Genomic DNA, 24,135 nt, shown 5'->3' with positions numbered 1-24,135 from the left:
GAGACTAGCGGAGGCTAGCGCGGCCGAGTGAGAAACGTGGTCCCGCGGGGCCCCGGCGGCTCCCCCCGCCCCCGGCACTTCACCTCCCCTGAGGCCCGGGCCTGGCTGCGACCCTCCACACCGCCTCCCTCCCGCTGCCGCGGGCTCCCCCGGGCCGGGCGCGCTCTGCGACGCCGCACCGGCCCCTCGGGACACCGGCCCGCCCCCGGGGCGCGCTACGTTCCTTAAGGAGGGGAGAAGGGGGACCGTGAGGGCGAGGGGCGCCGATAGTGGGGCGGGTAGCGCGGGGCAGCGCCCTACGCGCCCCCGGCGGGGGACGAGCGCCGAGACCGCCCAGCGCCGCATCACAAGACGGAGGCACCGCCAGAGCCCGCGGCCGCTCCCCAGCCCCTCACGCACTGCGTGCTCGGGCGCCCCCTAGCCCCCTTATATAGCCCGTAGCCCCGCCCACCGGCCAATCCGCGGAGGGTGACGCCGCGCGCAGGGGCTGTGATTGGGCGGCGGCAGCGCTGCCCCGCCCCTCGCGGCGCGTTACGCAGCGCGGCGGTTGGCGGCGGCGCGGCCCGTCGGCGGAGTCGCGACGCGCTCGGGAGCGGAGGCGCCGGGCGAGCGCGGTGAGTGCGCGGCGGCGGCTCCCCCCTGCCCCCCTCCCCGCTCCTTCCGCCTCGGTCCCCGCCGCCCCCGGCCCGGCCCGCGCCGCCGCCCGCAGGCCCGGGGCGCGGCTCGCGGCTGACAGGCCCGGCGCGGCCTGGCGGCCCGCCCCGCCTCGCCTCAGCTCGCCTCAGCTCACGGCCCGGCGTCCGGCCCGCAGGGTGCGCGGCGGCGGCATGTCGGAGGGCGAGGCCAAGCAGGCGCCGAGCGGCGGCTCCGACTCGAAGCCGGAGTCCGCGTCGTCGGGCCCGGGGATGACCTCGGTGTCTCCGCCGGTGACTTCCGCGGCGCCGCCGGAGGAGGAGGAGGAGGAGGAGGAGAGCGAGGACGAGTCCGAGATCCTCGAGGAGTCTCCGTGCGGCCGCTGGCAGAAGCGGCGCGAGGAGGTGAGTGCCGCGGCTGGGCCCGGGCTGGGCCTCGGTGTGCGGGGGGCCGGGCCGGGCCGCGGGGCCAGCGCCGCCCTGCTCCCATCCCGGCCCGGCCGGGGTCCGCCGCGCTCCTGGGCGGCGGGGGGGTCCTTCACTTGCCGTCCGTGGTCTCCGGAGCGCGGCCCGCACGTTTCCCTGCGCACGCCAGGCTCTGCTGTGCAGGCGGCGTCGGGGCCTGGCGCGGCCGCTGCGCGGGGAAGGGGCTCCTCGGCGCTCCTGCTTCTCCGCGGGTCTCCCGCTCTGGGAATAACCTGGAGCGATGACTGCGCAGTCCTCGGTGTCTGCTCGGGAGCGTGAAACGAGCAGCACCTGGTGCGGAGGCTTCCAGTTGCCCAGTCTCGTCTGATCTCGAGCTATGCCTTGGTTTTGCTTTGCTTTGAAACCTCCACTCAAGGCGAAGCACGGCCGGTTCGTGCAGACCTGGTTCTTGGGTTGTCTGCCCCGCACCCGCCTCTCCGTGCACAGAGCAGAGTTCTCCCCTCTGGAGACACAAGTAGATTAGATCTAGTTGTTTCGGAGCCCTTTCTTTTGCACAGCAACTTGTGCACTGTTTATCTTGCTGGAGGATATCTCTGTGGACTGGTTCATGCTTCAGGTGGGCTCAGGGAAGCCTGGTCTGGCTGGGCAAGCTGTGCGGCTGTGGTAGCTGCCGAAAGACAGAAAACATTAACTCCAACGATGCCATTAAATGTGAATGTATTCTTTCTCAGCCAGGTCAGGCTTGAACATATAATTTCATGTCTGTTTTACCCATCTGTATAGACATGTGGTAGTCCAAACTCTGATGGTGAAAGAGTCATTTTCTCTGATATAAGTTAGGTCAAAATAAGGTCAGCAATTCCCCACAGTCCTTACCTTTACTTGCTTGAAACCTGTCTTTGTTGACATAAGCCAAAATTGTAGCAAGGTGTAATAAGAATGTACTTTTTCTGGTGAAGCTACGGCTTGGACTGTGGTGAGGAGGATATCTGTATGGAGCTTTAATTCTGTTCTTCAGAATATATTCTCTATGATAATCTGAAACTATGAATAGAAGCTGATTTTTTCCTATGATCTGTGCCAAATCAGCACACAGGAGAGGCTTGGGGAATGAAGCAGAAGTGTGTATTGTCTTTTTAGTACGTTTTATTTACTGCAGATCCCTTTGACACAGAAAGATTTATTTCCTTCCAGGCTTTTCTGTACTGTCCTAGATAAAACATAAGCTTTGATAGGCTCCAGTATTTTCTTTGTATTTTAGTTCTCTCATATGCAGGCAAATTAAGGCCCAAACTCAAGAAGTTCCCCAAAATTTTGGCATGGGTAGATTACTGTCTTTTAGCCCAAGAACTAGAGGGTCCAGTTGGTTTAATGCAGCTCTGCATGTTAGATGAATGAGCTTTGCTCCACCTTGCAGACAGACAAATGACAACAGAACGACTGTTGAAGGTTGCAAAATGAATTGTTGACTGACTTAGAGTAAACTTGGGCCTTCTGGTTCCCAGCCCGTCATCTGTCCGGGTCGTACGGCCTTCCTGCAGGAAATGTTGAGCATTTGTTTCTGGTGGTATTGGCTACGGTTGCCTGTATGTGGGCCTTATATCTCTTATGTGCGCTTCCAGTGATCACACAATTAAATTCTGTTTTGTTTCTTAATTTTGCATGTAAACTTGTGGTTTGGTTAGACCAGAGCTTGTGGAGTGGCACTGAGTTACCTTATGACCTATCTTACATTTTTTGCTGTCTTCAGCTTTCGGATTGGTCTGCAACCTGGAATAAAGTCTTCCACTTCAGCTGTTCCAGCATAAAGTTTATTCTGGAATAACAGCTTTACTTTTTGAGCATCTTCATGCACCAGAGTAAAAGTATCTCTTGTGCTTGAGCCGCGTCCTCGTAACGCGCTGTTGATGTGATGGGTCAGTCGGCACCGGTTATTCCGGTCAGCGTGTCCGTATAGACGAGCTCTTGTTCACTCACTGCCCCTTGGCAGTGAGGAGGTGTTACTCTGTGAAAAAGGAATGTCGCTTCCCTCCCATTACACAATCCTGATTCTTCCTCTTAGCAGTATCTTCTTGGGGTGCTGAGTTATAATGTCCTCTTGTAATATCTTCTTTGGACGCCTTTGAAGCAACACAATGAGATAAGCTGGGGCGAAGACAACACATGTGCCCACGGGGACAGAGCTGAGGTTGTGCGCACAACGTGCAGTCTGACGTTTATCAGATTTTGTGTTCCTCTCAGCTTGGATGTGTGGTTGTACAGGTAATGCCTTGAGTGTTGGTGGGTGGTGGTGGGTTTTTTCCTCTTTTGTTGTTTTTATTTCTTTCTTTGAAATGCAGGTGACACATTATGTAGTGGCTGTGTAGACAGGGGCCCTATAAATCTGAGGGAAGAGGCTGTCCCTGGGATCTGTGTGTAGGACAGCGAGGGTGCAAGTGCTCGGGTTATTTACCTTAAACTTCAGTAGATTCCAGTAGAATAAATGCAGTGTGATTCCTGAGCACCTCTGCATCTTGTGAGGAAGCTTTCTTTGCACAATATCAAACGTTTCAGAAAACAGCGAATGTAGGGAACAAGTTTTTGTAATGATGATGTACCACCGTGGTTGTGTCTTACCTGAAGAGCTGGGGAAAAGTACCTAATTCGGGCAGTTCGCACCGATTCAGGCAAACTGACAAGGCAGATGATTGTTGCTCTGAAGGACTTGTAAGTCTCTTCCCGAGTGATTCCTCCTCCAGCCAATACAGCGTGGGATAAAGGCATTACATCACTAGCACCCGCGCTCATAGGCTGCTCATGGCCTAAACCACAACACTGTTACCTAGCAACTTCTTGGAGGTTTTATTTCGGAGTTCTTCGCTGAGAACCGCTTCGGTGGATTTTTAACTCTTGGTGGTGGCCTGCGCCCTGTATTGGGTGTGGGGTTAGATGTGCGTAGTCCAGCGGGAAGGATCTGCGTTAACGAAGTCGTCGAGCATGAGTCGTTAGAGTGCTGCCTCTCCTATGCTGGACTCCTTCCCGGATCTCCCTTTATTCGTTCTGTCTTTGTTCAGTTACAGTGATCTAAATCACATGGGACTTCAGCAACCTAAACCGATGCCCAGGTTTTCTGGTACGCTTGCTTTTAGCTAGCACATCAAGTTTAATGTGCTTGATTTGTGTCCAGAAAAAGTTAGCAGTTCAGCAGAGGCTATCTTGGGGGAAAAAAAGAGAAGAAACGGTTTCAGTTATTAGTGCAATCAAGTTAGCAGGATTGCAAAGTTAGAGCGTAGCCGGATGTGGATGTGGATTACCCAGTCGCATTTTAGCTCTAGCAACCCAATCAAAAGTATGTCCGCTAAGACAACTTCAAGTCTGCTTGAAATTCACAAGCAGGCAAGGGTTGTATTGAGCTGATTGATGGTAATTTTTTCCTAGAGACAGTGACCATCTATAGTGTGAAGTGTAAAATTGCCATGGAGGTTCAGAGTATTCTTTTAAAATTAAATGCTGTTGTGAAGTTCTGTAACTAAGATGCTGTTGTAACTAGATAAAGGATTAAGCATCCGTACTGTCCCCAGAGTTCATCTCTTTATGGCACACTTCATGAATTACTGGTGTGCTCATGCTTTGATTAAACCTTGAGGGTGAAGTTGCTGCCAGGGTGAGATGGGGGGAAGGGGAGGAATGTGGCTTGTCCAGTAGATACTTATTTTCTGTTGTTTGAACAGCTTTATACAAGAGGAGACTTTGTCATCACGCTGTTCTTTCTTGCGATGTATAGCCCATATTGGCATTTTCAGGGCGCTCTCCCATCCTTGGGCATTGCAGGGACCAATGGAAATCGGCTGCCGCTGTGTGTACATCACGAGCACGGCTCTCCTGGTCTGGTGCAAACTGTATTGCTTCCACATCTGAGCCCAACCCTCCTCTACAACTGCAGCCATTCCCCTGATTGCTCCCGCGACACGTGCAAGGGTGATGTGTACCGTTTAACCTCTGCAAGGGGCAGCAGATAAGCTTGTAACAGAATCCTGTCTCGTGGTGGAAAGGCGTGGAGAAAGTATCCACAGCTTGAGGTCAGTGGATTCACAGGAGGGGGAAACAAGCTAATGGGCTCTCCAGGCCTTGGCTCTACAAACTTGCGCCTGCCTTGGTCTTCCAGTCAGCATGCATACATTTATTTTCTTAATTTGAAGGTGCTTGGACAGTCTGTCTGCTGTGTTTGGACTGTGCCTCCTAGGAGCAGAAGCCTCATGACAGAGAGAGGTGGTAGCAGCACACGTGCAACCTGTTTGTAGACGTCTGCGGTGGCAGGTATTAAACCTGAAATGCCTGCTGGGCCTTGGACTTGATGCCTATTCTCCACAACAGCTACACAAATCCAGAAGAGTAGTGTCCTAAATATAATTGTAGGAAAACTTATGTTCTGCTGCACTAGAATCTTCTTTTTGTGAAATTTCACCCCAGTATTACTGTGTTGGGCTTGGTGAGCCCATGTTAGTGGGAGGGACTCAACCATTCGCAGACCCGGATGGTCCTGTAGTTTCTCGTCTGCTTAATAGCTGCCTATTGACCAGATTTCTTTCTATGCCTTTTGTGGGTAGGAAAACACTGTGCTTGCACAGGCCAAGACTTTATATTAAATACTTTGTTGACATCAAAGGTCAATTGTTTGTCTGAGAAGCTGCTGTTGTCAGTCTTGGCTGCTAAGGTTAGGAATTTGTGGCTGGTTGTTGGGAAGCTCAGGGGGATTAATCGGGCTGTTTTAATTTCTCCTTCGGCTTTTGAACAGTTGTGTTTAAAAGCTGTGTGGTGTTTCACAAGCGTGCTTGACGCTGTGCAACTTTGAGATGACAAGAAATGAGTATAATGAGGTAATTTGTTCATAACTCACTTAGTAAATAGCCTGCTTAATGCTGTTGAATGAACTTGGCTGTAGCAGATTGTGGCTGTGTAACTGTGGGAGCGAGCTGTTTCCCTCCCAGGTATGTATGTGAGCACGTCTGCGGTAGTTAATAGAGAAAATGACTGCAGAAAAACTAAACAGCTAAACTGCTCGAATGGTCCAAGGCTTTCCTGCTGGCTTTGAGCAGTCCTGCTTGTGTTCGGTCCCTTGCTTGGAGACTTGCCTGGGTGGTGACTTGCTCCCTCCTGCGCAAGTGGCAGATTTAGGGACTGTGCTTCTCTCCGGCAGATCTGAAATGCTGCGGTGATTTCTGGGGTGGCCGAGAGGCAACGTTTGAGCTCTTGCAAGCCATCGGTGACCTCCGCTGAGAGGAACTGACCTCACGCTTGTCTGGGTTTTGTTCTGTGCTTGATGTATTACCAGTTTTTCTGCAAGCTCAGCAGCTGGAGCACTTTTCATGTGATGCCCCACTTCAGCGAACGCTGAGATCCACAAGTTCTTTTTTGTCTCATCCCTGGAGGCAAATTTCTTGTATACAAGTGCATCTGTGCATACGGTGGTGGCCGTGTTCATGTATTTTTTGATTTTTCTCTCTCTGGTATTTTCTACCGTCAGGTAAACTGGATGAAATGTGGTTGGTTATTCGTAGTTCCCTTTCCCGTCCACATTACTGCCCTTAGCCTGCACTGAGGCAACCAAGATCCCCGTGGACCTGGATATCGGCTCAGCCGCAGAACTTGCATTGGAGGCAGTGTAGGTCGTGCCGGTGGGGTATAGACACGTTCAGCATTCAGGTCTTACTGGCTTTCATTGTATCCCATAGCCTGGAAGTTCAAAGGTTAACGCAGACAGCACCTCTGTCCTTACTACGCTGCCCTTAGTTTGCCTCTTCCTTTTTAAGAGGATAAATATAGACCTCGCTGACATCTGGATAGCTGGTTCCCAGCCAGGCCGATGGCCCTGGATGGTGAGGTGGTTGAGTGTCACAGCTAAAGGGCAGTGATCAAGCCAATATATCCCTTGATCCGTGCTGGCTCTCTGAGAGGTTGCTGGAGAAGCTATGGTTTATGAGGAGCTGAACCCAGCAAGATATGGAATGAAATGCTGGGTCTATCTCATGTTTATTTTATATCTCTATGTTGTCTTTTCGCTCCTAGTGGGAGTCTTAGTTTCTCAAATTGTTTCTCATCTGGAGCCAGTTGATGCTTTTCCTGCCTCTGGATTTACATTTTTTCAAGGAGACAAGCATGAAGGATTCTCGGGCAGAAAATACCGATGGCCTGGGTGCTTGTATTCTTTGCTTGAGTCTGATTTCTTGGCAGCTGTTGTGACTGAAGAGAAACTTGCTGAGGCAGTGAGAGATAAGTGCCAGACTCTCTCTTCCTATCACAAATCCGTGTTTCCGTATGCGGGGAAAATGAGACGTTATTTGTCGGGAAGGTGGTACTTCGGATGCTCTGAGCTTTGGATTCTGCTGCTGGAGGGTGGAAGGTAGAGCGAAAGCAAGCTGGTGCTAGAAGGGCTGCCGGCTTTTTGCCAGTCTTTGGCAGTGGATCTGTGTTTCCAGCTAGTGCGGAAAACTAATGCCATGCTGTAGTTCTCAGGATTTTACTTCACCATTGGGAACATACTCAAAAGGGGGAATATGTCACAGCCTTTGTAACGTTTTTATTAGCTCGTTTGGGAGCTTCCTGGAAGGAGCGAACCCCTGAGATGGGGTGAATAAGACGAGGGCACTGCAGGATGTAGTGGGAATTGAGCCTTTGTCCTGGGCCTGTTGTCTACAGACCCTTTATGTTCCTGCTTATCGACTGTAGCAGGCAGCTGGCAGCTTGCTTAGTGCCTCGTCGCCAGCGTCAGTCCTCCGCCTTTGTAGTGCCTCGGCGGGGGAGCGGGCACAGCCGGAGCAGCTGCCTGCTGCTTCGCTAGCTTTCCCGGGCGGCTGGGAGTGCTGGCTGCAATTCAGCTGTCGGCGACGGAGGTGTAGGGTTTGCTTTGCATTCTTCAGAGCCGTTCTAAAAAACGCATTCCATGGAGCTTACTGCCGGCACCAAAACCTTCCTCGTGTCAGACGGGTCCCTGAGGCCCGGGGGAAGCCACTGCGGCATCCTGGTTGCTGCAGCCCCTGTTCTGTGGGGATCAGCTCTTACAGTCAGGCTTGCACGTGGGAAGGAACTCAAACCTGATGTTTTTTTCTTCAGGCTGGAATTTGCCCTGTTACTGTCGTTCACGTTCTGATTTGAGGTGTCTCAGCAGCTTCTGTGGCGTGGGGCAGTTGTTGGAGTATGGCATCGAGAGCCCACAGCAGGTGCAGTGCTGGAGCACAGTTACGCCAGTCTGAATTTAATGAAAGTCCTTCAAATATTGGAGTCATATTGGCCTTGTTATATGGTATCTCCTGTCTGTGAAGTCCATGATTAAGGTAACCAGCATTGTGTATGGTAGGAAGTTGTGCAGGTAACATTTGGTATGCATCGGGATGGACCTCCATGCGTCCTCCCGGCATCCCCAGGCACCTGCCTCCCAGATCCTGTGTCTGCAAAATGCGGCTCCCAGACCTCTTGTCCCAAATGTCTGGCTTGAATTTCACTGTCAGATCTCTGTGCTTGTACACGTGCACACACACACAGAATATGGTGAGGAGAAGAAACATGTAATTAAGATACCCTCTTTTTGGTTGGAGGAAGAATAGCTCGTGAAGATGTGGAGTGCTGCGCTAGGTTTTTCCCTTTTGGGTTTAGGTGGCCGAACCAGAGGTTCTGCCAGGAAGCTGCTAGGAGATGAACGTGGTGGAAAAAAACCTAGGAAGGTTTGCTGTGACGTGTTCTTGCAATAAGCAGGTGTTTAAGGAATTTCTGAGACAGATACTGTATTTGGGCTGTTGTATATAGCAGTTACAAATGCACATACTTCAGTTGATTGGTTTAATCACAATTTGTGGCCATTTTTACTTCTGGCTTTGAAGATATTGCCTGGTAATCAGCTTTAGAGTTTAATTATGTGTATGTCAGGATCAAGTGCTTCCTCTTTTTAGAATACGATGTTTGATCACTTCATTGGCTGCTTTTTAGCTCTTATATTATGAGAAATATTAAATAATTACTCTTGATTTGTTTTCTCTGTACTGTGTGTGATTTTTATAAGCCTAATCAAGATCTGTGCTCACAGCAGTATGTCAGTTTTTCATGGCATTTTCTATTCCTTTCGTGATGACTCCTAACAGTGATCTTCTTAACACCTGCTGAAACCAAGTGATGTTTTCCAGAGTTATCTCCAGTGGTTTGAAGATCTCTCTACCAAGTGAAAGGAGCCAACCTAGAGTTCATCATTGCTTATCCTAAGCCTGTTTTTTTCCCCTATTCACGGTACTTTGTATTACCAGTACTCAGCTGTGCTTATCACCCCTGGGTTCAGTACGGAGAACTTCCTGAGTCTTGCAGTCACTTTTAATTCTCGCTGTCCGCAGGGATATGAGCCACCTGCACTACATTGCTTGGTTTCACGTTTGACCAGAGCTGTGATAACAGTGCAGTAGGTGCGGAGGTACCGGTCAGTTAGTGTTACCTTCCTGATAGACTTCTACCCGAATGCTTTTTATTTGTAGGATCTTGTTTATCTTCCCTCTCCTTTAATGTTTTTCTCCTGTGTCTTTTTTTTTCCCTCTATCCCTTTGGGAGTTAGGGATGGGGAATTTCCACACCCATGATGAATCTCACTACAACTGCACTCCCTCTCACTTTGTTGGATTGCTCATGTACTCTCACTCAGTTGTGTGTGCTCTCGCTCGCATTATTATTATTATTATGTGTTATTTTTCCTCCCCTCTATTAAATGAATGTGTACGTTTGGCCCTTTAGGCCCCTGATAAACAAGTCATGTATCTGCTTCTGTTGTCCATTATGTGGATGGGAATTATGCTTGTTTCCTTGTGGGATGTGAATAGCGATGCCTTTTCTGTTGGAAGCAACTTGACTCATCATACTTTTATTTAAAACAAGCTTTTTTTTAAAAAAAGAGTTTTTTATTTGATGTATCTGCTTAGAAAAATGTATGCGTATTTGACTTGTCTCTCCAGACAGCATCTCCTCTGAATTGTTGCGTATGAAATTAGAAGTGAGGGGAAGCTCAGGCTCATGGGGGACTTTTAACTCTGTATTTAAATAGTCACGATTTGTAAGGTTTGGTTATGTACAGGGCTTTAATGCTTACGCATTTTATCTTATTTGTCTCAGCGTGTTGTTGGCTGGAGGAACCAGGTATCGTATTGATGATGGTCGGATTTTCTTTTCCATATGCTTGTTGATTTGACTATGAATTTATTTGCATAGCCATGGTGATAGATTGGTTTCTTCCTTTCCTTGAGTGTTATATTATACTAGTGATTTTAATTTCTGAGTTAACACCTCTCAAGTATTTTATCAGCATGAATATAATTGCAAAGGTCAGTGCGGTCGGTTTAATTGAAACGTGAAGTAAGCTTGCTGCTTCGTTTTGTTGACCCCCCCCCCCTTGTCTGCAGTGGACTTTACGTTCTCTAATTTTGTTCAACTCTAAATTAACTGCACCTCTCTGAGACAACTGCTCTTGTTTCCTGTTTGTATTGGTAAATACGTCACTTTGCTTTTGTTCAATGACAAGTAAATGCTCCTGTTGCGGTGCTGCTAGCGTCTTTTGTAGGCGTGTTATCCGCTGTTCTCCAGCTAACGCAAATTTGGTTGAGCAGTGTTTTGTTCTTTTTCTCTGGCTTGAGCAAATGGCCATGGTAACTCTTCAATGTTTGCTGTATTCTTACCAGGATGTACTGCTGCTTATAAGTGTTTAGCCTCACATGCTGTCATTTTTAACCTCTTTTTCCTTAATGCATAGTTTCATTCTGTACTGTTAATTTAATTATCCTATTTTTTGTTATTGTTTGATTTTTAAATCATCACTGTCACTTGTGGATTAGCCGAATGTTTTATGAGTTGACAGATTTTGTGAACCAGAGAATGTCTCTCCAAAAGTTGCCTTTCATTATAGGTATCTAGATATTTGGGAGCTATGGAAGAATCTGTATTGGACAATTCTGGAATAACCTGGCTAAGGGAAATGCATCTTCCTAACTTTATTCCCTTATCACTAACTTATGCCTTTGAAGTAGCAGCTTTTGAATCTCTTTTTTTTTTTCTTCTCCCTTCTTAACTATTTAAATTCATTTTAGATGTTTTTGAGTTTCTTTAGCTCTTGTTTGTATAGATAAAGAGCTACATTAATATTTTGGCTGTAAATTTGTTGTAGTGGCAGAACTGCTTCCTCTGTCTTACGTTAGAAACTCATGCTAAACAGTTTAGTTAAAATTTTTTTTCTGTCATAGTTTAAAAACCTGCCTAGTTTATGTGGGTTTTCTGGGAAAGAAATCAGCACGTTAAAGGAGGGTAGTTTTAAACCACTTGCTTCTATTCAGAGTAATGCAGCATCTTTAAGGATACAGGGTATTTTATTTATGCCAGTCTTGATCTGATCCCGCTTCACTTCCTCCCTGTGTCCGGGAGCACGAGGTTCTCCATCTGAAGTCCTCGGTTTTGGATTTCTTCTGTCACTCCATCAGCACCGTCCATGGGCACTTGGTCTTTGATCTGGGTCATCAAAGCACCACTAAAATTAAAGAAGTCTTATTAAGATAGTCTTAAATTATGTGAAGAGCTTGCAGGAAGTTGGGGTGAACAAGGAGTAAACCTGCATCGTCTTTGTCCTGCGCTTACGCCCCGATAGCGAGCAACTTGGCGTTCTTCAGAGGAAGACGACTTCTGCTCTTGGGTGTCTTCTCCTCAGGCGTGGGCGTACCAGGCTCCCTCCTTTGGCTGCACCCGTTGCCCTTCAGGGCAAGGCATGGAAGGCAGCATTTTGAACACCCCTTTTCGATTTCCTCTTGCTCAGTCAAGTTTGTGGAGAACTGTAATTTATGCTGGTCCAACTGCATCTGTTTACGATAGTATTAATTGCCATAGAGCTTCTAGGCCGTGACCTGCTGAGCTCTCAGCCATCCATCAGTCAGTCACCAATGGCTATTTGGAGGCAGTAGCTGGCTGTGACCGAAGGGAAGGTGCGGGACGAGTGCCAGAACCTGCTTTCGCCAGGGCTTAGGATTCCCTTCTGCTGAGTCTGGAGGAGGGACGTGGAGCAGTGATTTAGCAACCTAGGCAAAGAAGGAATTTGCCTTTGCCTTTTCAGTCGTCTGCCTGCATTTTTCCCTTCTTATTCTTCTGTCCAAACCGTTTATCACCTCTTCAATTGATTTCTACCCTCAGTGATGTCAGATGGGTTTGGTGTCTTGAGTCATATGTGATGCCTTAAAGTATTTCCTATGAGTCACGGACATGACTTACGTCTGGTACGCTTGTCTGGAAATGGGAGAAGCTGCGACGAGTCCACCCCCACCGGCTGTGTCATCAGGGCAGGTTCTGAGTAGCTGTCAATACGTGAGGACTGAAGTAATTAATCCAGCAAAGCTAGAAGCTCTTTGGTTACGCAGAAAGTCAGATGAAAGAAGAGACTATCGGGGATACACGGGCACAGGGCAGGGGTGGTCGCGGCTATATCTTGTCCCGGCAGTGCTAAAGCATGTGTCTACTTTCAGTTGGCTGGGAGTTTGTTTAAGCTTTTCTTAATAAAGCCTTCTGGCATCCCACTTTATTTATTAATTATACTGAGGGATCCTATACTGCTATCATTCCTTAGATGTTTTTCTTACTAAAATACAAAGGGATAAATTTTATCTGACCTTTCTTGTCTTCAATCTTTTAGCTTTCTTTAACGATGAAACTTAACCGGCCTGGTGTACCACTGAGCTGTCGGTATCAATATAGAGAGAGCAAATGACTGTCTTGTGATAAACATGATGAATGTCTCCTTGAATCAAGTGTCAGACCTTCCCCCCCCAGTGTTGTGTAGGAGACAGGACTGCGGTAGGTGGGGAATGTTTCATGCTAAATTGTTTATCTGCTGTGATTGTTTTCTGCGATTTAGTCTGCCTTTCGGTAATTATGGGCGATATTCCTCATTCCTGCCTGTGTCACCCCGCTGGTTTTATTAGGATAACTTACTGCTCAGTTTACTGAGCAAGCTGTATCACTCCATAGCTACCCTGTTCCTGTAGTCATTTATTGCTCCGGTATATCATGTACAACTTCAAAATACTGAATATCATTGGTCCTGTTATGATTCCTTTGGAAGATCACCAAAAAATCCCACCTTTAGTGATTAGCTGTCAGTTTAAGTTGTTAAGCCATTGATAAAATATCCAATGAATGGGTATTTCAGTGCTTAATCCAATAAAATTTGCGGATGGCAGAATATTTCTGTCAGTTCCCCATTAGCATATAAACATGGTAGCTGAAACCGAGTCAATTTTATTATGTAAAAGCGTCTTCCAGGGGGTAGGAGATTTGGGGAGATACCTTTGTAGGGGGTGAGAGATTTCCAGCAAATGCGATGCCGAAGGGGGTCCTTGAGGAAGCGAATGTGAGACAACGTTAGTAGGAAAAGCAGTGAAATGGCCAGGACTGCAAGGAGCTAATGCAAGTGGAAGATGAGTCTGGAGCGCGAGCTGAATCTGTATGTTGACTTAGGAACAGTTGGATCTGATGAAAGCAAAGTGATTCTGGCTATGTGGCCAGGTGATGGTGAATTGTTATGGCCGATGATGTATAATTAAACAAGCAGATTCTACCCTGTCTTCTCTGCTTTAAGTGTGTACTTTGAGGTAGAAATCTGCTCTTATCACTGCATGTTGCCTAGTGCAATAGGACTTTAACCATGACTGTAACTTCGGCCTGTGAAATAGCATGGGAAAGACATTCCAGTACGAAAAGGTGCTCTAGAATTGGATGGAGGAACCATAAATGTCTTTGAGCGTTGCTGTGTTTCTGAAGAAACAATATCACGGTAAACTTTGCTGTTAGGAGTGTTGCCCATCTTACACCTGCACAGATCTAGTACTGAAGTTCTTGCGCTGCCCTAGCCATCTTCATGTTGGGCTTTATGCTTTAAACTCTTGTTTTAGCAGAGCCCCTCCCCTTATGTCTGTGTGGGGTGTGTGTGCGTGCATGCTGTTGTGTGTGTTGTTGTTTTTCCAGGTGTAGATGTACTTGTGCTGGGTTAACTTCTGAATTTATTGACTTGAGAAGTTGTTATAGCAGTTGAAATTGTGTAATCCGTTCCCAAGTCTCTTCCCAACTTGCAGCGTTGCTTTTGCTTCTCTGTGCTTGGATTAGTTTCCTTTCTCCCGTGTTTCATTTATCAGCACGTTTCAGCAAATTCCTCCAGAAAGTTCTCTGAGTTTGAGCCTTTTTTGCATCTCTTTTGTATGGTTAGGAGTTCTTGTGGTAAAATGAACTACAGTTATAATAAAACAGAAAAGATGGATCTACTGTATGAACGCCAAAAGGCAGTTTTTACTGCAAAACCGTGTCTGTGCAAAAAAAGTTTTTCCTCAATAATGCCCGTCTCTGGCTTCTCACGTGGCCTGCAGTGTCCTCACCTTTGGTTCTGTCCCGTTCTTGAAATACATGGGGACAATCTAGTCCTGGAATGCTCATTTCTTTAAAAGTTGATGTTCAAAGTTCACAATAGTCAAGCGAATCGCATAACAACGATCGGATCTTGCTGACTTGAATCTTGCATCTGTTTCCACTGTTTCCATCCAGGTGAATCAACGCAATGTCCCAGGGATTGATAGTGCCTACCTGGCCATGGATACCGAGGAAGGCGTGGAAGTTGTTTGGAATGAGGTTCAGTTTTCTGAGCGGAAGAACTTTAAACTTCAAGAGGTAAGCTGAGGTGTCTCCCACACCTTGGGCCAGAGCGGGATTTATAGGTGTCAGTGACCTTTCAGGTGGGTTATTGTCTGGGCTTGCAACTCATCCACGATAGGAATGTTGTGCTGCTTAGATGTAGCAAATTTAGCTTAAGCCTGACCTCTGCAAAAAATATGACAGAGAGCTGTTGCTGTGCTATTTCCGTGAGCTCTTGTGGTGTTTTATCTTTGTGATTGGACAGTGCTCGGCTGAGGTGCAGGGTGTGATGGAGTCAGCTTGACGTGTATCGTGTCATATGTGGGCACCCAGACGCGAGAGAGTAAGATGTGGGCTGACACAGTGTCTGATGTAACATACCTTTGTCTTTCTGATGCTGCAGGAGAAAGTTAAAGCAGTGTTTGACAACTTAATTCAGCTGGAACATCTGAACATTGTGAAATTTCACAAATACTGGGCTGATGTAAAGGAGAATAAGGCTAGGGTAAGTAAAGAGAGTAGTCCATTGGATTTTCTCACTCCCTCTATATCCTGTGGGTAACTGGTGAAGCAGAGGGTAATGTCTTGTATTGCCCCTACAGGTGATCTTCATCACTGAATATATGTCTTCGGGGAGCTTGAAACAGTTCCTGAAGAAGACAAAGAAAAACCACAAGACTATGAATGAAAAGGTAACTCCTTTTTTTCATATACACCTGTCCTCATTGAGGCCCATCAGCCTCCAGAAAGCTCTTTCAGCAGGAGAAGGAAATGAGAAGGCAACTTGGTGCTTATGTGTGGCTGAAATTCCTTTTTGCTGCTGTAAACTGGTTTAGTTGCAGGCTGTCTGGGACAGGTACTCAATACTGCTTGCTTTGTTTCCTGCTGTTCTGCAGCCTCTGGTGTGTGCTGTGATATGCACGTATGGAATGGGACATGCCTACAGGAAAGGTGGAAGGGGTCTGTGCATAAGAGGTGCTTGGAGGGGAGGCATGTTTCTTGACCTGTACAAATGTGTGGAAACTGAATTGCGCATGGGAGTACTGATCCCATAAGTTCTTAGTTTCCTACACACCGGCACTGGGTAAAAGAGGCCAGACAACAGCTGGTGGAGGGTATGTCCCTTCGTATGAATGGGCTGTGGATTAGTTCTTCTCCCATGACTCTTTTTCTAATCTTTTTTGCTCCTGTGTCTCTAGGCCTGGAAGCGCTGGTGCACCCAGATCCTCTCTGCTCTCAGGTATGTGAAGTACAGGTCTTCGGATCTAGCCATCCATTTAAACACAGCCTCCTCGGTGCCTGTCTGCGTACAGAGCATTAAAAGCTGTGAGCATTTGCTGCCAGTCATTAGCAAGCTTCATGGAATGGCATCTGAAGAGGACTTTCAGTCACGCAGCCTGATTCTTGTCCCAGTGACAGTCTGCAGAGTATCAGCTGTACTTCCTCTACCAATCCCAGAGTCCTCAGTTAAACAATGTTGAAGCCTCTAAAATGGTGCAACATAACTTTTGGATCCCAGTGGTAACCGATACCATAATGAGTATGAGAGTTGGGTATTAGGGAGCATTTTCTAGCCTGCCAGAGTGTCCGGCTTTAAACTTGGCTCTAACCATGGCTGAGAAGATTTTGCAAAGAAGTTTTGAATCAAATTCTATGTGAGCAGAGCGAAGAAAATTTTCTTGCTCTTCACAGGCTGCAGCCTTGCAGCGTGTGCTGCACTCATAATTGTGCTGTGATGTTGTTAGGAGTATACATGTAGCTGGGAAAATACAAGTGTGTGCAGAGGCTGTGGATCAGTATATTTCTTGACGATGCAGATCTTCTGCAGCTGTCTTAATGTACCCAGCTGAGTAGGATTATTATCTTATTTTATTTTTTAAGACTCTTCTCAACCTGAGTCAGAGTTAGCGCGTAGCTAATAGCTTTGGAAAAACAACGCAGACATCAGAGCAAGATTCCCACTCTGCAGAGAAAACTGCTCCAGTTTGGCTAAATACAGCTGTCCCGGCATAGTTAGGGTCCTAATAAGCTTGTTGGAGTTGACAGTCCTTATTTGTGCTGGCTGCTAACATAAAGCCAAGCAGAGTGGGATGCAAAACCAGCTGGCCTCAAATGTACCTGGGACCCCAGCACTGAAAAGCTTTATTTGTGCATGCTGGAAAACATGACAAGACACTAATATTGGTACAGCATTGAGTGCCTTTTGGATGCTGTATGGTGGGGCCAGAATAAGGCTCTGACTTCTCTGGTTTGAACCCTTTTAGCATCCATTGGCAGTGTTTTTCCAGTACTGGGGCAGATGAAATCCTTTCTTTTCCTTTTGGTACTCTTGGTTTCTTGAGAACTGATCAGAGAAGGCTTCTTATTTTCTCCCATGTTTTGGAGCCTCTAGTAAGAGGCCAGTTGCTTAATTTTTGTGATTATGGCCTAGCCTAGAGGTTGGTGTGCAGTCACTTTATCTCCCCACTATTGTAAATCCCTGGTGTGTAGCCTTTGCCCTCCTGTTCTCTTCTGATACCACCTATGAGAGGGGAGGGATGAAGGGAGGGATTCCTGCCTCACCCTGGGCAGCGTCCTCACCAGTGCTCTGTTCTGAATCTCTAGCTACCTCCACTCCTGTGATCCCCCAATCATCCATGGCAACCTGACCTGTGACACCATCTTCATTCAGCACAACGGACTGATCAAAATTGGGTCAGGTAAGGCTTGTTAGACATGGCCCTTGCCTAGGAAAAAGATTGCTTAATCAGGACGGGGCATCCGATTCCTTTCAGGGCTATCTGGCATGATAGGCGTGAATGTACACAGGTACCTCCACCACCATATCAGTTGGACCGGAGCTTGGCAGAAGAATTCACTGTTGGTTGCACCACCTTCAGGCACGGAAGGGATTGATCCTGGGCACTGTTTCCCTTCTCAGCCCCTTCCTCGGTTTTTGATCTCAAGGGACTGACCTGAGAAACGGTGCTGAAACTTTCCAGTTTTGTATACACGCTGTCCTTGGATTCATCTGCTCTGCCCTTCCCTTGCAAGCAGCCTTTCTTGTTAATACACGTGGAGTTTGCCCCCCGGTGCTGTGAAGCTTTGAGAGCTGTGTCCGCTAAGGTTACATGTGTGCTTCTTGTAACCTTGATTATGAGTGTCACTTGCTACAGACTCTGTGGTTCTCATCCAGCATCTCTGTTTGGCTTGGACTTCAGCGTGCTACCCCGTTCAGGCAGCTACCTGTGCTGAAATGTTTATTTCACAAGCAGGAGAGGATTTTCCTAGTGGTGCATCTCTGGATACTCTCTGCTTCTGTTTCCTCTGTTGCTATTCTCGTGCCTCTAAAAATCTACATGCAGTCGGGATGTATTATCTGGCACTTGACGTCCCCTTCCACTGGCAGTTTTGCTATCTGTGTTCTGGCTTCTGCAAGGATTCTCAAACCGGAGAAGCGTGCACTTGCCGACCTGTAGACTTTTCTCTGTATGAGTTCTTGGCTTGGTGCTGACAGTGTGCAGGGAAAAATACTCTGCTTTATCTGTCGTCTAAAAATAATCTCTCTTCACAAACCGCAGACCGCTGTGGCTTTCCTGTCCACCAAAGAACTCTTGTATTGTCTCTTCATTCCAGAACTGGGGTCTCTGTTGTCTATAAAAGGCTCCGATTTATGCTTGCAGGCAGGCAGGCTGGACCAGGGCAGGAGGAGCACTGGGCTTTGTACCTGCCTGTGAACTTACTGACATCCTGCCCTTTGTATAGGCCGATGCCATCACAGGATTCACTTTATCATCCTTCTCTGAATTTGTCCTGGTGGGAAGGATTTCCAAGAGCTGCATGCATCTGATCCCTGCCTGCGGGCAAACACGACTGCCTCAGGGGCATTTAATTCAGGCCACTTATGGGAAATCCTGTAGGCTGCACTCAAGGAGTACATAAGAGATCCTGCCCTTTCTAGTTCAGTTTAAACATACTATGCAGCTGCAGTCTTTTGGACTGGTAGCTGACACTTTGTTTGCAAAAAGAAACCATTGTTAGCTTTGTTTCTAGGGCTGAGGCTTGATATGAGAGGGTAGTTCTGCTATCAGCAGACAGGGCATTCTCGGGAGCATTCAGACTCTGAGTGGTGTCATTCAAAAGCTGTCTAGAAGAAAGGTAACTCTTCATTGGTTCTGGTTCATAAACAGTTGCCTCAACACAGTTACGTGTTTTTCTACCCCCCTGCCCCCACCTTCCATAGAGCTTTGTTTCTCTTAGTCATACTGTAAGGAACAGGGGCAGTTAGACTGATGTGCTCTTCTTAAGAGTAGTGAGTGTCTGTGTGCTCTAACAGCTGTATCCACAGCAAGACTACTTGGTAGTCCTGAAGAGGACATGCTCTGGAAGCACAAATAGGCAGGAGTAGTGCTTAATTCCAGTTGTTCCTAAGCAAACTTTCTCCTACTCCAGTTCTGGACTGCCTTGCTCACCTTGTATTCAGAAATGAAGTGATTTATTTGGGGATATTCTGATCCTTTCTTAAATAAAAAGGAAGAGAATGCAAGTGGAGTTCTGATCAGAAGAAGAATTCTCCAAACGGAACAGCTTTGGCTCCAGCACAGGCCAGGGTTGGAGCTGCCAGTGTTGCAGGCTGTATCCTTGTTCTGTCGTGCCGACCCAGCCAGGAAAGACAAAGCTTTGTCACCAGAATTGCTAGCTGCGTCCTAGCTTGAGACTCTCTAGTCCTGCTGACTGCGCAAGAGGCAGGCAGGTTATTTTCATGTTCAGGTCCTACAGAGAGCTGCTCTGGGGTCACTGGCAATGCTGGGTCCATGTTTACTGCTTCATGTAGTTGCTTTTCAGAGGTGGCAGATATCTGAAAACTCTCCCATGTGTATTTAAAAGGAGTGGGGCAGTAATTCTGATGGATTTAAGGGGAGCAATGATTGAGTGCACTGTGATCTGCTCTTGAGTGCTGTCTGTTCCCAGCACCATTCCGGATTCAGCTCCCGAAAGCTGCTCTTCTCTCTGGTTTAAGCAAGGGGGAATTACCCACTGAATGCAGGCAGAAATATGGGGAAAGGAAGACACCAGTATGTTCCACAAAACATCCTCCTTCCTGCTAGGTGAGGAAGTAGTGGAAGAGCAGTGCTTCTGAAGTACCAATCACTTCTAACGCAACACAGTTACTTGCTCCTGCAGCACCTGGTTAGCTGTGGGAGCAGCCATTTTGTCTAGCACTTTTTGCTGCTCCTTCAGATTGCAGAACCATAAGCACTAGCAAGACTGGCCCCTTGTTTTTTGCTCTACATACAGTTCTGGATTAGTTTTTTATCTTTTCAGGGCCATTTGTGCATTGCAAAGTAAAAATTAATTTAGTAGAAGGATGTGGCTGTTACTATTGCATTGGGTTTTGGGGAGAGGGTTGGAAGTGATGCTCAGCTGAAATGTGAAAGAAACTGTTATGTGCAGTAGGTCATGTGGAAGAAAAAGGGAGTGGGAAAGAGGGAGGATGTCTCACACTGCTCAACAGCGTGAAAGCCATTCTTAATCCGTTCTTTTTCCTGACATTTTTTTTGGTTGCATAAAGTAAAGGTTAATAGATTTAAATAGGAAGAGAATCAAATGGGGAGAGAGCTTTGGGAGATTTCTGGTGAGAATAGGAGAGATACCTAAAACTCCTAGACCTGCTGTTGGTGTTTTAGGAGATAAGAATATTCCAGTTGCTTTATAGAGTTGTGGTCAAACGAAAACACTCCTTGTGAGCTCTCTTCTTCTGTGCACTCCTCTGCAAGCTCTTAGCACCCGTTTCTCTGTCATGAGGGCAAGTGAGTTCTCCAGGATGTGACTAGAATGCTAAAAACTAATTTTTCTGCAGTTGGTTCTGGGATTGGAAAAGGAGCTTTTTTTTCCAGAGTTAGATGGCTTTGCTGTCCTCGTGTGTGTGGGGCAGGGGGGAGAGCGGGGGGGTCTGTTGGGTCTGTGCATATCTGTTCTGTCTAGCAAATGGGCTGTGAAGGGAGCAAGCTGCAAGAGGATGTTTCAGTGTGACAGGTACTCGGTGCAAAGGAAGAACAGTGTTTAGATAAGATGTTTGATCTGCCTCAAGTGCAGCAGAGAGCCGCTGTTTGCGGGTGTTCAGCAGCGCTGAGATGTTTCTTGTAGTTCGCATTGGGAATGTGAGAACCAGTCACACGTGGAAAGAGGTGATAGGTTAGAATAAAAAACAACAATAAAAAGCCCTCGAAGCAGCTCCTGGAGTGCCCCCGCAGACCTGGGGGCTCCAGCTGGGGAGTCCTGTAATGACTTCTGGTGCCCCGTGAGCTCTGGCCAGGTACTACCACTTTATATCTCTCGCTCAGTTGGAGCTGGTAGCCGAGTGAGGTGTCCCGCAGGGCATGGGTGGAAGCTTGGTGTTACGCCAGAATATTTCCAAATAGAGCCTCCAGGCACTGGGCTGGAAATGCTGTCCTGTCTGCAGCATACCTGTGACCTGTAGGGCTGGGTACATATTTATGCTTCAGCGTGTCCACAGCCTCTCTCCAGTGCAGTCCTGGGTGCCAGCTGACCTGGTCTTACTTGGTCTTAACTCAAATGTTAAATCATTTGGCCAGGTATGTAAGCACGGGTGCTGCCGCGAAGATCCACGCCCAGGAGAGGCTGCTGGGCTGTTAGAGAGAGGTCAGTGTCTGCCGAAGGGGGATGGAAATGGACTGTCGAGCACTTGCAGAACTAACAGCATTTGCAGCTTCTTTGCCTCAGAGTTGACTATGATCTTCTGCGGGTCAGAGGCCACTTCTCAATTAGAAGTGCTGATGTTCCTTGGTTAAGTTGATTTACAGAGACGGTTGGAGGCAGGGCCAGGCTCTCAGTCTTGTCTGCGTTTTGCTCTGATTCTGACCCAGCAGTCTGTATCAGTATTAAGTGCTTGCTGTTTCATCAACTCATTGACTTCTGTCTTGTTTTACTTTCCGCTTACGGGCTGCTCTGTTACCAACAGTCTTTCATAGGATTTTTGCTAATGGTGAGCAAACTTCTCCACTCCTGTGGTGTGACTGTACTGCTATATGTGTATATATATATATATTTTAAATGTGTATATATATAATGTGTATATATGTAATGTATGTTTTATATATATATACACACACGTGCCTTGCTACACACCCACACCTACACACATACACACTCTAACTGTAATTTATAGTGTTCCCTTGCTATAAGGCTGGTGTAAAATTGTTCAGCTTAGGCCCATGCTGCTTGCGAGACCTCTGTTCTGTGCTGGGGTGCAAGCTGTTCCTTTTGCGCTCAGCCGAAGCCTTACAGAGAGGGAGCACTGCCCTTTTTGAAGCCTCCCGAGTGTTAGTTCTTCCCTCCTTGTTCTCAGTGTGCTACTCCATGGACCCTCGCGCATGCCAGCTTCTGCATGCCCAGCCGTCGGATGCGTTGTTCTGAGCTGTTCCAAACTGAACTTTCCGTGTACATTTAGACTCTTTCCTGCTACTATTCTGTTAGACTTGGCTGAGCACCAGATCTGGAATAGTTTTTGTTTTGTGCTTAGATATCCAGTTGCTTGCTTGTAGTTTTACCTCCTTAGACGTTTTGTTTTTAAGATGAATGTTTCAGTGAAATCTGTCCTGCTCCTCACAGCCAGAAAGATCTCCTACCCAAATGATTCCCTGGTTGTGCAGCGAGGCTTGCCATTTATTTTTCTCCATCCAAAGCTCTGTTTTGGGGGAAACTTGGGCATTCATGTATTTATTTATTTTCCACCAGGGTTGTTCTCCATGGTCAGAACTTGTTTCAGTTTGGAACCCACCAGCTGTCAGGTGGACATGGTGGAGGGAGGAGGGCGTATCGAAGTGGCCTCCGTGTAGTCTGAGTGCTTGCAGAGGGAGGATACGATGCGCTGCTTTGCAGAGCCGGGAGAGCAGAGAGGATGTGATGCGATGCACCGCTTTGCAGCATCCCGAGAGCAGAGGCGCTCGCACAGGGCTGGATCTGACAGCTTGTGCAGCTGCGGGGGCAGTTCCTGCGGTCAGGCTTTGCGCCCGGAGGAGGGCAGGTTCCCTCGCGGATGGCTTGCTTCCCGGGGTGCTGCGAGCTCGGCAGGTCGGGCTTTGCAAACAGTTGCCTGGACAGTCGTGTGCCTCAGGCTGCTTGTGCGAGATGGAGGATGTGAGGCTGCACACCAGCACGTCTGGTCCTGGAGCTTCGAGCTTCAGCATGTTGGACTAGGAGCAGCTTCAGCTAGCTGGTGGTACCAAGGCTCAGGACTGTCCAGCCGTTTCCCGGCAATCAAGCCACCACGCTTTTCTTGAACACAACAAAAGGCTCTCGGGCTCTCATTCTAATAAGGCAAGGAAAGGCCTTCAGCCAGTGGTCTCCAGGCTTAAGAAAATGGTGTGTTACCTCATCTGTGCTTAGACAGCATCAGATAACCTTGACATTTTGAGCGCTCTCGGCTGGTTTCTTGAACTGGATTTAACTGTATCGTACTATTGCTGTGTGCTGTTGACATGAGAGCTGGAAGGCTGCATAATCCTTAAATCTTCAAAAGTGATTTGGGGTTTGAAAACACTGCTCAGTATATGACTCCTGTGTCTTTTGAGCATTGAACTAATGAAGTTGTGAATGACCGGTTTTCATAACTAATCTTATTTTAGTCATTTCTTCACTCTTCGAACTTTGTCACCTGATGTTTAAAGACTTGTCATGCTGTTCTCAAATCTTTCAGAGATACCTGAGACACTCCGTAGGTGATATAGAAATCACGTGGGGATTACTAGGGTATCTTACATCTGACTCTTTTTTTCTGAACTAGGTAAAGTGTGTTTTAAAGAAAAATTATTGGATATTTGAAATTGGGCATAGAAAAATCTACCAGAAAAATAGGAAAGTGGGTTAAAAAGATTTAATCTGAATTTGTGTAGTTCTAGCTTCTAGCTATTGAGGTTTTAGCTTCTAGCTATTCAGTTTTATGTGTAGAGTCGAGCACATCCTCAACAGAGCCAAACATTTTTAATTGCTTAGAAACTTGGCCAAACTAAGGCAGACTTTTGCTAGCAGAGGAGAAGGTTCGTCTCTGACTCCAGGTGCTTCTGGGAATGAGATCGAGCAGATGAGTAGTTCCTTGCCCAGAATGCTTCAGAAGGTCCGAAGTGATGCGCATACCCTATGCCACTTTTCAGATAGCTCACTCTTTTGAAAAGTTTTTTTTGTTGTTTGTTTTTCCCTATGTTTTGTGATGTCCTGGAGACTCCCTAGAGTAAGAGCCTGCCATGAAATGAAGATTCTTCACGTTCGGTCTGTTCTTGAGGAACTCTTGAACAAACTGGGTCCAGTAGCTTGGGGCTGACTGTCAGTCTGTGACAATTAGAAGGCCTTTTAGGACGCAGCTGCTAGAAATAGTTAGCAGAGACCTGCCTTGACTTCATGTATAAGCACACAACTCGAG

General features: G+C 47.3%; 1 protein-coding gene across 1 annotated transcript in view; it reads left to right on the top strand.

The window, feature by feature from the left end:
- The first annotated feature begins 497 nt into the window (after positions 1–497).
- NRBP1 (nuclear receptor binding protein 1) overlaps positions 498–24,135 on the top strand; it is a 39,738-nt gene continuing 16,100 nt past the window's right edge. Inside the window, exons 1-7 of the mRNA XM_064508125.1 lie at positions 498–614; positions 812–1,037; positions 14,631–14,753; positions 15,121–15,222; positions 15,320–15,409; positions 15,917–15,957; positions 17,322–17,416. Of these exons, the coding sequence (XP_064364195.1) occupies positions 828–1,037; positions 14,631–14,753; positions 15,121–15,222; positions 15,320–15,409; positions 15,917–15,957; positions 17,322–17,416 (661 nt within the window). The 5' untranslated portion in view covers positions 498–614; positions 812–827. The remainder of the gene's footprint in view (positions 615–811; positions 1,038–14,630; positions 14,754–15,120; positions 15,223–15,319; positions 15,410–15,916; positions 15,958–17,321; positions 17,417–24,135) is intronic.

Source organism: Dromaius novaehollandiae, chromosome 3, assembly GCF_036370855.1.
Source record: "Dromaius novaehollandiae isolate bDroNov1 chromosome 3, bDroNov1.hap1, whole genome shotgun sequence".
NCBI classification, from domain to species: domain Eukaryota; kingdom Metazoa; phylum Chordata; class Aves; order Casuariiformes; family Dromaiidae; genus Dromaius; species Dromaius novaehollandiae.
Note: the sequence above shows the minus strand (reverse complement) of the source record. Positions and strands in the feature narration are given on the sequence as shown.